Source organism: Manis javanica, chromosome 12 (genome assembly GCF_040802235.1).
Source record: "Manis javanica isolate MJ-LG chromosome 12, MJ_LKY, whole genome shotgun sequence".
Taxonomy (NCBI): domain Eukaryota; kingdom Metazoa; phylum Chordata; class Mammalia; order Pholidota; family Manidae; genus Manis; species Manis javanica.
Window position 1 is genome coordinate 94,823,000 of NC_133167.1, and position 13,450 is coordinate 94,836,449.

The following is a 13,450-nucleotide window of genomic DNA, read 5'->3' on the forward strand; positions in this document are numbered from 1 at the left end:
TGATCTCTGAAGATCAGCTTGCTTTTAATAGTGAACTTGGACTTAAAGACTTGAAAGGGATACAGGAGGAGACCCAGCATTTAGAAGAAGTGATTTCCCAACACTTGCAATTTTTTTTTCACTCATCAAAGCCAACTCTGAAACTCTCATCTCTAAGGGCCACTTGGACATCTTCATAAAATTCCTAGATGGTTCAGGTTTTGAATATACATATTTTAAAAATAAATATCTATATTCTTTTTGTTTCTTTAAAAACAAAAATCACATTTTCAGAGAACATTTGAAAACTTGAAAAAAAACCACTCTAAATTACAAAATCTGAATGTTACAATGCATACTTTGTAATTGATTTCCCTTGATAAACCCCCATACATACACCATCTTGAGTAGTATATTTGTGACCAACGACTATTTCCATTTATTTTCCAAAATATTAGTTTTAATAATATAAGCTTGGATATGACTGAACCATTCACACAGAAGTCAGATAAGAACCTAATTAAAATGATTATTCTAAAACAGATTATGAATCTCACATTCAAGAAAACTCAGTAAAGTTATAAGGAGGAAAAACACATTTTTATCAAATAATTGACATGGCTTGATTTGTTTCCAAATATAAGGGGCTAGGATTATTACTGACATATTTCATAGTGAAATATCCACATTAAATATGTGCTATGTTTATACCCTGTTTGACATTTGGTACTAGAACATCAAAATAAGTTAAGTATTTCTGGGTTTTTGAGCTTCTCCACTCTCATCTGTATTAATTATTTAATCAGAAGTTAGGTATTATGTTCATCTTCATTTTGCACATCTGATAAAGCTATACAGCAGAAGGAGGTCCAGATGGACACTGAGCTCAGCAAAGCGAGACAGCAGCAGTAAGCCTCAGATGCATCTTCTCTAAATTGAAAATTATAAGGTTTCTTAAGGAATTATAAGAAACACAGTAAGAGAATTAAGGGTGATCAGTACGTTGTGGCCCAACAGCATTTTGAGATGTTAATGGCATTTCCTCCCTGTCTCATGGCCTTGCCCTGCTGAGCACCCCCACTCACTAAGAAGTGTCCTGTGCACCAGTGGTGGACCACAGAGCAGAGATGCCGACAAAGATCTTCTGAGTTTTCTAACCTTATAGACATTTTGAGTTGAAAGATAACCCTAGCCTTCTAGTGTGTTGAAATGATTCAGCACATAAACAAAAACATCAGAAGAAAACCAAAATCAGGAAGAGCTTGTTTACTCCCATCTGTTGGAGAATTGTTTTCTTGCCTCACAGGATGAAGATTTGGAGGAAAATCATCAGAAACTCAAGTGGTCCTTAGTGTTCTGCTACCTGAAGCCAGTTCCTAGGTGGTGGGCATTTGTGCTTTAGATGGTAGAGGTTTGGGGAGGGTGACGATGTCTCAGGATAACTGAGGATGACAAACCGAACTAGCCTCAAAGGAGAGAGGAACAGCAAGCTGTGGGGACACTAAGTGGACACGAATGAGAGCCTCCGCAGTGCCAGCTCGGATCTGAGGCTCCCCGGTGCCCAAACATCATGCCCAAATGCTTTGGCACAATTAAGCAATCCCAGGAAAAAAAGAACAGATTTTGCTGGGACTTCACTTCTGATATTCAGTGCAATGGAGGCTGAACATATAGGTAAAGTTTTATAAGAATAATTCCCATTTCTTGTGCAGATAATTTGGTGGTTTAAAACAACATATACCTGCATTACACAGGACTGTAATATATATTACATATCAAATGATAAATATAATCATTCCAAAAGGGAGAGCAAGTTCACAGTATTGCTAAATCCTTCAAATGCTGAGTGATTAGACTTCAAATTAAATAGGTTTTAATTATATACTTTACTAGTTCTGATGAAATTAAATGTAGTGATCATTAAGAAATAATATAAATCTTATCAAAGAAGGACTGTTTTGAATAGCATCCAATATTTGGATGAATAATATATACTAGGAATTTAAAATTAATTATGCAAAGTGTATGCAGTTAAAGAAAATGCAATAAAACTTTAGTAGCATATATGGAGGATTTCATAAATCTATTTTCAAATGCACATGCTGTACTAGTCAAATATTTCTTATGGCCATGAAAATTGAAGTAAACTTATGAACTAGTTTCTATAAGATTGGTGACTATTTAGCATAGCCAAATAAATTAACTCTTGTGGGCAAAAACTCATAAGAGGATGACAATATATATGGAGATCTTAAAAACTTAGGTCTGGGAAATGGAGGTATAAACTTACTGAAACTTAATTACTATGCTTGAGAGTTACATCACCTAATGACAGAATTAAACATAGGACTTTGAATAAGAAGCTCACAGGTTCCACATAAGTTCAACTTCAAATATTAAATCCAGCTAATCTCTCCAGGGTTCAGTTGCCTAATAAAATTAGAGTCACCATGCACTTTGAAAGTAGAATATTGTAGACATAACAGAACATCATCCCATGTGCCCATCTTTATTAGTGAGTTAGCCATATAATTATGATAATATAATAAAAACTAATGTTCCTAGTAGGAGCTTATTTCATACATAAAACTTCATATGGGTTATCTCTTAAACCCATCAGTACTGAAAAGTGGCACTCTATCCATATCTACTTTTTACCTAAGGAGATACTTGAACTGGGTATGAGGGGCATGAGGGAACTTTCTTGGGTGATAATGATGTTTTTTTATATCTTGAAAGGAATTTGGGCACATATATGTATGCATTTGTTAAAATTCAATAAATGCACACTTAAGCTTTGTGAATGACACTGCATAATTATTTTACAACTACAGAAAAGAAACTCTAAATCATCTTTGACACTATAATGATATACACACTGAAATGCTCAGAGTAAGTGTACAAATTTATACTATCTGTGGTCTCAGGAAGAAAGAGTCTCAGATTTTATAGGATTATCCAATTTTTCCTGCAAAATTTATAAAACATTTATGATATGGAAATCTAAAAAGGAAAACTGTTAATACGAATATGTGACAGTCATGGACTGTATTAAGATACAATAAATAATATTAATGACCTATAATGATTCCTGGTTCTAAATTACTATAGTAAGATAAGTGCTATATCACAATTATTTCAGGAAGAGGGATATCTAGAAAACTGATACTGTTTACCTGAAAACTAAGAATTTGAGATACTCCTCTCCTGGGTAAAAAGAAACTCATATTTATTTCCATATCACAAATTTCCACTGTTTCAAAAAATAATAAAATATGTAATGAAAGCCCAACAAGAATATTAATAGAGTCTCTTGAAACTTAAAACATTACATTAAAATATTTTGGGGAGAATAGTATGTGCCACCATTATCATATATTTTAAATGATAATAGTGGGAGATTTTCCTTTGAAAATTAGAAGTTAATATAAAGTTATTTTAATTAGAAAATGTCATTGGAATTAGAAATAGATATTTGGTCAATGCAACACAATACAATCTAAAATAAATTCAAAGTATTTATGAGAAATTAACATCTGACATATGTAGCAATCATTTTGGGGTGGAAAACACAAGGTTATTTAATAAGTGAGGCTTAATAAATTAACTATCCATACTGAGGAAAATAACATTAGATCCATAAAATGCTCGGCAAGAATTTCCAGCTTTATATATTCAAAATACACAATTAAGAAATAAATTACCTAGCGTACAAAATAAATAATTGAAAACTAGAAGAAAATACGGAAATATCGAAGACTTGTCAAATCTGCCTAGAATCCCTTTAGAATATCCTGGGCTCAGATCTTACAACTGAAATCAGACTCATTCTGGATTTCCTCTAGAACTATTTAATAAGGAGACCCTTGCTAGCATTTGATCAAGAGGTAAGTGAAGTCCTCCTTCTCTCCTACATAGAAATTGTCAAGCCTCCACTGAGGAGGGTTTACAAAATAGCAGTTTTACTTAAACTATTCATTTCATTACAGAACATATCCTAAAAGGGGCAGTTGAAAAATAAAACCCACATTTATTGGCAAAACTTGCAAATGTCTATGGAATTATTCACTGGCATTAGTGAAGTACAAAGGTGTTAATTTGAGAGCATTACTGCAATTTCAGCAATGGATTTCAGACTGGTTCTCACAGTGAGCACTCAGGGGCTCGAGCAGAGAGAACGACTGTTGAACTCAAGCCACTCGGCTGTCTGGTTTTTTCAAGCAATTTTGTTTCTATGGTGTTTACATACCAAAGATGCAAACAAGATAAGTGTTTTTAAGGTGTTGTCCAATTCTCTAATTTGCAAATGAGTGGACTATGTCTCTAGAGGAATTCTCAACACTCTGAGAAAAGAATTCAGACTTCTTTTAAGATAAGTTGCAGGATGCAATTGCTAAAATAAAACATAAAAACTTAAAGAGAATTTGAATATCATGTACCTTGGTCTTGATAGATACTTAACACAGTGCCAGCGACATAATAGGCTCTCATGAATTATTTGCAGTTTTAATTGTGCAAAGAATGGACAGTTGAACAGAAAAATGTTTTAAGGAAAAAAAAATCGATCTGTGATCCAAACAGACAGTAAATTTTATTGTCTTATTACTTCAGGACATGGTGAACTTCCTTCCACAGCAAATCACATTGTTGTTTTTTGTTTGTTTTCCATCACATTATTTTTGTTTCCTCCATGTTTACTGTTTTCTGCCTACTTGTACCTCCCATTTTGCCTACTTATTTAATTCATTTTACTGATTCCAAGTCCAGATTCTTTTCTTATTTTTGGAACACTTAATGGAACTCAGATCCAAACAATCTTTGGGCAATGGCCATTATGTAACGGATTTCATCACTTCTCACCAGAAAGTGCAGACTGCAATAATTTAGCTATATGTTAATTATAGAAATAAAAAAGGAAGGACATTCACACTTGGGCTATTCCAGGCAAATATACTAGTATGTCCTTAATGACTATTCCATATATAGTTTTTAGCCTTTTAACACATAGGTCTCAACTGAAAAAGTGTCACCTTACATAATAGCTCAAAGAAAATCTTTACATGTAGATTCAAAATGCACATGAAAACTAGAACAGAATCTGTCACATATGTAAGTATTCATCAAACATCTGTTGAATAAAGAAATTATAGAAATCTACTGCAAATGAAAATATTACCTGTATTCTATCATAAAATCTTTGAAATGTTCCTTTCCAAAAATCTTTTGTTCTTGACAAAAACAAAATTAGAGACAACATGGCTAATTACTCCCCAAATTACCATTTTATTTACCAGGCCAATCAATTTCACCTTGTTGATTAGAATTATTTGTCGACTAAGAATACTTCTTATTGCCCTGAAAGAAAAAAATGTCAGCAAGACTTGTAAAGATCTTCTCAGACACCCTGCTTTTAATCTTCAGAACCCAAATGAATAATTGAATAACCCCATAATTTCTGCACTTTGCTTCCATTTCTGTTCTGGAATTTAGATCACTAACATTCATCCTGGGGGTTGCCACTCTGCTTTTAATGCTAGCAGATTAGCTGAGCTTAGTACGTTTTAAAAATTGATACATAATTAGAAAATAAAAACCAGGACCACTATGTACAAATTATAATTTAATTCACATTCACACTTAGGAATTTTGAGACATGTTGCAAGGTAATTAAAATAGCAGTTAGTTCTTACTCCTCTTTTGGCAATAGACGTTCCATAATGAAAACTGTAAATGAGTACATAATCATTCAAATAGTAGAGGTAAAAAATTGTTTTTCTTGAAGTTAGTAATTTTTAAAAACACTATAGAATGAATCACTAAACTCTGGTATCTGCATTCAACTTCAGAAACGATTGGAATTAATGTTAGTCCCATGTGTCTCAGTAATACAGTAGCAGCTGCTGGCATGGTCCTCGTATTACATGTATTCAGTCACTGTCCTGATTATTCAATTTTGCTAAGTTTCAGTAATTCAAATAAACAACTATTTGTCAGACACTATTGCATGTGAGATACAGTGCTGGTCACTGCAGCATAAAGGCAAGCAGGGAAGTTGCAGATCCTGGCCTTATGGAACATGCAACCTTGTTACACGGAGAGGAATAAAACAATCACACAAAATGTTGAATTCCTAAATGAGAAAAGAGTCATGAATCAAGACTATCACACACTATAAGAAACTGTTTGTACATGTTCTTTAACTCTTCTAAGGCCTGGTGGCTTCAGCACAAAGGCAAAAAATTATTGTTTATGTTTTATAAAAAAATTCATTGACCACATGAAGAGGACCAACTTCTCCTGTTATTGTTAAGTAGCTTGTTTGAATCTGAGGTACTCACCCAACAAGAAACCGAGTTTCTCAGGAAACTATCATAGAACTATGAAGCTCTGCAAAATTTACTACTGTGGAAGTCCGGCTTTTGTTTGTTTGGCATTAAAATTTTTCAACTTAATTTTTCTATTTTTATTTATGCATTTTTCCACTCATCCAAATGGGAAGGGCTGAACCTGATCTTTATGAAATAAAATGTATTTTTTCTTAATATTTTTATTGTGTTTACCAAGACAAAGACTCTATCAGGTTCATACTTTGATTCAACTTTAAAAACGATTTTTAATAAGTGATTTTTTTTTGTTAATATTGCTATTCTTGGTTTTTAAAAATACCATAGCAAATGGATTTTGGAATGTCATTTACCTGTCAAGAAATTAAAATATAAAACACCTTATTTTACTGACATATAACACTGCATAGCTTAAGGTGTACAACATAATGATTTGATATATATATATGCATTGTTAAAGGATTGCCAAAATAAATCACATAAAAGACCTTTAATTCTTAAAGCTTAACTTATTTGTTGAATTAAATAGCCACTGATCAATTATCACACGTTAGTATTTCAACTTTTATCAAAAGTTGCCACGTTTATCCAGGAAAATTCCCTATCAGGTCATCTCATGACCTTCTGGGGAGTGAGGGCTTTAATATGAACTGTACCTCTTATGAACAAACACGGTGTCAGGAAGCAGCTTATTCCACTGGGAATATTAGACTGTGGAACAGATCGCATGTAATTAAGACCTGCCTTTCTTTGATTACTATTTACATCTGCTTCGGTATTTTCCTCTTTATTCTTCCTGAGCATTTACGGCTTCCTCTGCCTCTTTGCCTCCCCTTTCTTCATGCCTATGCACACCATATATATATTTACTTCAGTTTTTTCTTTGTTCTTATACCCCACATATGAGTGAAATCATTTGGTATTTGTCTTTCTCTGCCTGGCTTATTTCACTGAGCATAATACTCTGTAGCTCCATCCATGTTGTTGCAAACGGTAGGATTTGTTTTCTTCTTATGGCTGAGTAATATTCCATTGTGTATATGTACCACCAGTAAATGTATCCATTCATTTACTGATGGATGCTTAGGTTGTTTCCAATTCCTGGCTATTGTAAATAGTGCTGCATACGTCTTTCTCAAACTGGGCTGCTGCATTCTTAGGGTAAATTCCTAGGAGTGGAATTCCTGGGTCAAATGGTATTTCTATAAGTTTTTTGAGGAACCTCCATACTGCTTTCCACAATGGTTGAACTAGTTTCAACCACTGGTGGGAATGGTTGAACATCCCACCAGCAGTATAGGAGGGTTCCCCTTTCTCCACATCCTCACCAACATTTGTTGTTGTTTGTCTTTTGGATGTTGGCCATCTTAACTGGTGTGAGGTGATATTTCATTGTGGTTTTAATTTGCATTTCTCTGATGACAAGCGATGTGGAGCATCTTTTCATGTGTCTGTTGGCCACCTGAATTTCTTCTTTAGAGAACTGTCTATTCAGCTCCTCTGCCCATTTTTTAATTGGGTTATTTGTTTTTGTTTGTTGAGGTGTGTGAGCTCTTTATATATTTTGGATGTCAACCCTTTATCGGATCTCCCATTTACGAATATATTCTCCCATACTGTAGGATACCTTTTTGTTCTATTGATGGTGTCCTTTGCTGTACAGAAGCTTTTGCAGCTTCATATAGTCCCATTTGTTCATTTTTGCATTTGTTTCCCTTGCCCAGGGAGATATGTTCAGGAAGAGGTCACTCATGTTTATGTCTAAGAGATTTTTGCCTATGTTTTTTTCTAAGAGTTTTATGGTTTCATGACTTACATTCAAGTCCTGATCCATTTTGAGTTTACTTTTGTGTATGGGGTTAGAAAATAATTCAGCTTCATTCTCTTACATGTAGCTGTCCAGTTTTGCCAACACCATCTGTTGAAGAGGCTGTCATTTCCCATTGTATATCCATGGCTCCTTTATCATCTATTAATTGACCATATATGCTTAGGTTTCTATCTGGGCTGTCTATTCTCTTCCACTGGTCTATGGGTTTGTTCTTGTGCCAGTACCAAACTGTCTTGATTACTGTGGCTTTGTAGTAGAGCTTGAAGTCAGGGAGCGTAAATGCCCTGCTTTATTCGTCCTTCTCAGGATTGCTTTGGCTATTTGGGGTCTTTTGTTGTTCCATATGAATTTTAGGACTATTTTCTCTAGTTTATTGAAGAATGCTGTTGGTATTTTGATAGAGATTGCATTGAATCTGTAGATTGCTTTAGGCAGGATGACCATTTTGACAATATTAATTCTTCCTATTCATGAGCACGGGATGTGTTTCCATTTATTGGTTTCTTCTTTAATTTCTCTCAAGTGTGTCTTGTAGTTTTCAGGGTATAGGTCTTTCACTTCCTTGGTTAGGTTTATTCCTAGGTATTTTATTCTTTTTTATGCAGTTGTGAATGGAATTGTTTCCCTGATTTCTATTTCTGCTAGTTCTTTATTAGTGTATAGGAAAGCAACAGATTTCTGTGTATTAATTTTGTATCCCGCAACTTTGCTGAATTCAGATATTAGATATAGTAGTTTTGGAGTGGATTCTTTAGGGTTTTTTATGTACAATATCATGTCATCTGCAAACAGGGACGGTTTGACTCCTTCCTAGCCAATCTGGATGCCTTTTACTTCTTTGTGTTGTCTGATTGCTGTGGCTAGGACCTCCAGAACTATGTTGAATCAAAGTGGGGAGAGTGGGCATCCTTGTCTTGCTCCCGATCTTAAAGGAAAAGCTTTCAGCTTCTTGTTGTTAAATATAATGTTTGCTGTGGTTTTCTCACATATGGCCTTTATTATGTTGAGGTACTTGCCCTCTATACCCATTTTCTTGAGAGTTTTTATCATGAATGGATGTTGAATATTGTAGAATGCTTTTTCAGCATCTATGGAGATGATTATGTGGTTTTTGTCCTTCTTTCTGTTGATGTAGTGGATGATGTTGATGGATTTTCAAATGTTGCACCATCCTTGCATCCCTGGGATGAATCCCACTTGATCATGATGGATGATCTTTTTGATGTATTTTTGAATTCAGTTTGCTAATATTTTGTAGAGTATTTTTGCATCTATGTTCATCAGGGATATTGGTCTGTAATATTCTTTTTTTGTGGTCTCTTTGCTTGGTTTTGGTATTAGAGTGACGTTGGCCTCATAGAATGAATTTGGGAGAATTCCCTCCTCTTTTACTTTTTGGAAAACTTTAAGGAAGATGGGTATCAGGTCTTCACTAAATGTCTGATAAAATTCAGTAGTGAAACCATTTGGTCCAGGGATTTATTCCTCGGGAGTTTTTTGATTACAAGTTCAATTTCTTTGCCTATCATTTGTCTATTGAGGTTTTCTGTTTCTTCCTGGATCAGCCTTGAAAGGTTGTATTTTTCTAGAAAGTTGTCCATTTCTTCTAGGTTATCCATTTTGTTACCAAATAATTTTTCATAGTATTCTCTCATAATTCTTTGTATTTCTGTGGTGTTTGTAGTGATTTTTCCTTTCTCATTTCTGATTCTGTTTATGTGTGTAGACTCTCTTTTTTTCTTGATAAGTCTGGCTAGGGGTTTACCTATTTTGTTTATTTTCTTGAAGAATCAGCTCCTGCTTTCATTGATTCTTTCAATTGTTTTATTCTTTAATCTTTATTATGCATGTGATATATTTTACTGTCTATGCCAGATTTTCCTGGAATCCCTATTTTTATCAGTCTCCCTAAAAGTTGCTATAGATGTCTATTTTTTTTGTCCATACTTCTCCTGCCTGATACATTTTTGTTTATATTCAATGCATGTTCATTACAGGAAAAATACAGAAAGTTAGAATAACTCAGATTTGTTGCCCTCAACCAAAAATTTCTCTATTTGTTGATCATGTTGGCAGGGAATATCAATTATTTATTCAAGTATGTAGCCCATTTTCTCTTCTAGCTCTTTATATGTTAAGGACTATCATTTGTGATTAAAACTATGCCACAGCACAGGTTTAAGAGCCAGGACTTACCTGAGGTCTTGGGAAGGCTCTGCTCTGATGTGAGGTGTCTCCACAGAGTGCCCGAATACTGCTCCTTCAGTACCTGCAGGCAACATGAATCCAGTAATCAGTATAAGCAAGTGTACAGATATATCGGCATTCACTTCTGTTCTTATACATCATAAATTCTTCCCAAAATGGGACAACTGAAAACAGGAGTACAGAAAATGAGAGAGAAAAATTGGAAAATAAGTTTAAGTTAGTGAAAGGCCAGGAAGGGTAAATCTAATTGTCACTATGTTGATGCTTCTAAGGTGACTTTATTTATAAAAGTTGAGATTGAGTGAGAATTGTCACTCTCTGGTCAAAGAACAAAAATCCATCTCCTTTCTCCTTCTTATGTCTCAGATAAGTGAATCTGAGGGAGGGTAAATTATAATATTTAGTTCTGTCTTTCTAAAACAGTGAGCATGAATGAAAATGTGGAGAGTGAGCAACGCTGTAGTATATTTTTATTAATTATTTTGAGACATAGGTCTCATAGGGCATTTAGCAATTCTCCACATATAGCTCCAACTTTGATTAGAGTGATCACTTAATGGCAGAGAACAGCACACCTTCCATTGACCTTTTTGGATTTCAGGCTTTACCTAAAACTATGAACTGCTGGAATGTATCTCATTAGACTTGACTCCATCTGGGGTCCTAGTTATTTGAAGAGGTCATGCATTTGAACACTTTCCTCAGGCAGGTAAACGATTCTCTATTGACACTTTCACTCATTGACTCCATTTGATTTTCAAGGTTTTCCATAATTTAGTTGAGCAAAATGGAGTCATTTGCCTTTTCAAAAATCAAATGCAAAAAACATTTTTAAAGATGATGAGGACAAAGCCCCTTTTTCTCTTGTGTAATTTCACATGTGTTTTAGTTCATTCCCCTTGGAATAAACTTCATTTCCTTTTGGTTTAATCTTCTTCAAACATCTTAGTGTAAGAATGTCATGCCTGCTTCATCAATGGCCTCAACATTAGCTTAACAGTACAATGCAAATAAAAAGATAACAAATTTTGATCCTACAAAATGAGCTGCTTCTGCTTATTGTGAAGAACAACATGAAATATATTAATTCAATAAGCAATGAAGAAATTGCCACTAGGTAATTAGAGCTAATATTTATTCCTTTACAAAATATGTGGTTATATAAGGAAATACACTAAAATCACCAGACAGCCACTTTATATAAAACAGCAATGCAGACCTTGATCTTAAATCAGAGAGGAAGAAGTTTTTTCAGACTATGACATGGTTTCATCCATATTATGTTTCTAAGAGCCAATTTATAAGATTCTACTGTAGGAAATTCCGAAGATTACACATTATGATTTATAAACTAAAAGCTACTGGCCATTTGTTGACTGTTTATTGGGTTTTCATAGTTGTTGATAGTTTGTGTGTGAGTGTGAGCATGTGTGTGTGTGTGGGTGTGTGTGAGCATGTGTGTGTGTGTGTGTGAGTTGTGAGCATGTGTGTGTGTGTGTTTCTGAAGAGGCTCTGTATGGCACGTAGTATTATATGGGCAGATTAGAGCAATTATTTATTTAAGGAGTTTGCTGTTTTGATACTTTGTAAGATACTTAATTTCTGCCAGTGGAAAATTCTTGGAGATAGGTCTTTGAAAGCAAAGTATCAGTTTTAGATAAAACTCCAATTTTGGGTGGCATTTAAAACAACATTCCGAAGTGTAAATGTTCATATTCCAGTGAGAGAGCCCTTTGGAATTTTAAAAGCAGATACAACTTCCAGAAAGAATAGTTACCCATGTGTAAAGTTCAGAAATTAATTTCCACTATTCTCTGATTTGAAAACTTTCCAGACAAGATGATAGAAATATAATTAAACAGTAAGCAATATTTATTTGCAAACGCAGAGCGGCACACCTCATAGTTTCACACAGAATATATCGACAGAATATATGCAAGTTGAATGTTATTCAGAGTTTGATTCTCCAGTGAGGATTAAAAACTGGTAGAGGTCTCCATTCTAAACAGCAATATAGAAAATCATTGATCGATGATTTAGAAAAAAGTTCTTGGAGAAACCAATGTAATATTACACTACATAAGGGGCTAAATTGAAAACTGAATGAAATAGCATAAATAATTAACTAACTGCAGGCCTCCAGATAATAAGAAAACTACTCTCATCCTCTCCATTTTTGTCCCGGAATGGGTCAAAGGAGCAACAATAAGCAACAATAATCATAAAAGGAAATCAGTGAGGGAGGATGAAAGCCCTCTGAGCCAGGTTCATACTCTACAGTCTAAAAATCACAAGTAAAATTTGTATTTCCTGTGAGTTGGGAACTTTTACAAATGTCAGAACCATTAGTATGGTTTCCAGGCTTAGCAACTAAAAATACAGGATACTGACTTAATTTTGAATTTCATGTAAACATGAAATCATTCTTTAATACATGTATACAGTGTTTGTAGGAGATGTGCTGATATTAAAATTGATGTGCTGTTTATCTTAGACTCAAAATTACCTGGGCATCATGTATTTTGCCTGGTAACTGACCACTGGTCAACACTTATTTGGTAAAAAGAATAAGATCTGATTTATCCTCACTTCAGGAAAAGAAAGAAGTGCAATGAATTCTCACATTGAAAGCTTTAGGAACCATGGAACCTTTCTGTCCATGAAAGAGGACCAAAAGGAACATATCATAGACTTTTATTCATATATCTACTTAAATTTGTTGACAAAATAAGCATTTATTCATTGCTATTGTATGGGACTGTTCAAAGGGTATAGAATACTCAATTCTGCTTGATCGAATAGGTGTCAAAGGACATTTCACATAACTGAAAGTGATAATGTTGTGAGACATAAGGAAGCCATAGACTGGTGACTATTGTAATGGTCAGAAAAGATGAGGCAAATTAACTTCAGGGTAAAAAAATACCGGATCCCATTCATATGATCATTTCTGTTTTTCAAACAAAATAATAGGATGGTATATTCTGGTGTGTTGGAAAAAAGAGTACATATGAACTGTGGTCCTATTTTATATTTAAGGGTAGTTTAAGGCATAAGCTAGGATGCTACTCTTTACAAATGCCTAATA

The 13,450-nt window shown here is 34.3% G+C and overlaps 1 protein-coding gene across 4 annotated transcripts in view; it reads right to left on the minus strand.

Annotated features, from left to right (window-relative positions):
* Positions 1-13,450, minus strand: part of SGCZ (sarcoglycan zeta) — an 849,975-nt gene that overhangs the window by 8,445 nt on the left and 828,080 nt on the right. For all 4 annotated transcript variants that reach the window (XM_073219083.1, XM_073219082.1, XM_036997286.2 and 1 more), the window contains one exon: positions 10,351-10,423. In XM_073219083.1, coding sequence (XP_073075184.1) covers positions 10,351-10,423 — 73 coding nt within the window. The remainder of the gene's footprint in view (positions 1-10,350; positions 10,424-13,450) is intronic.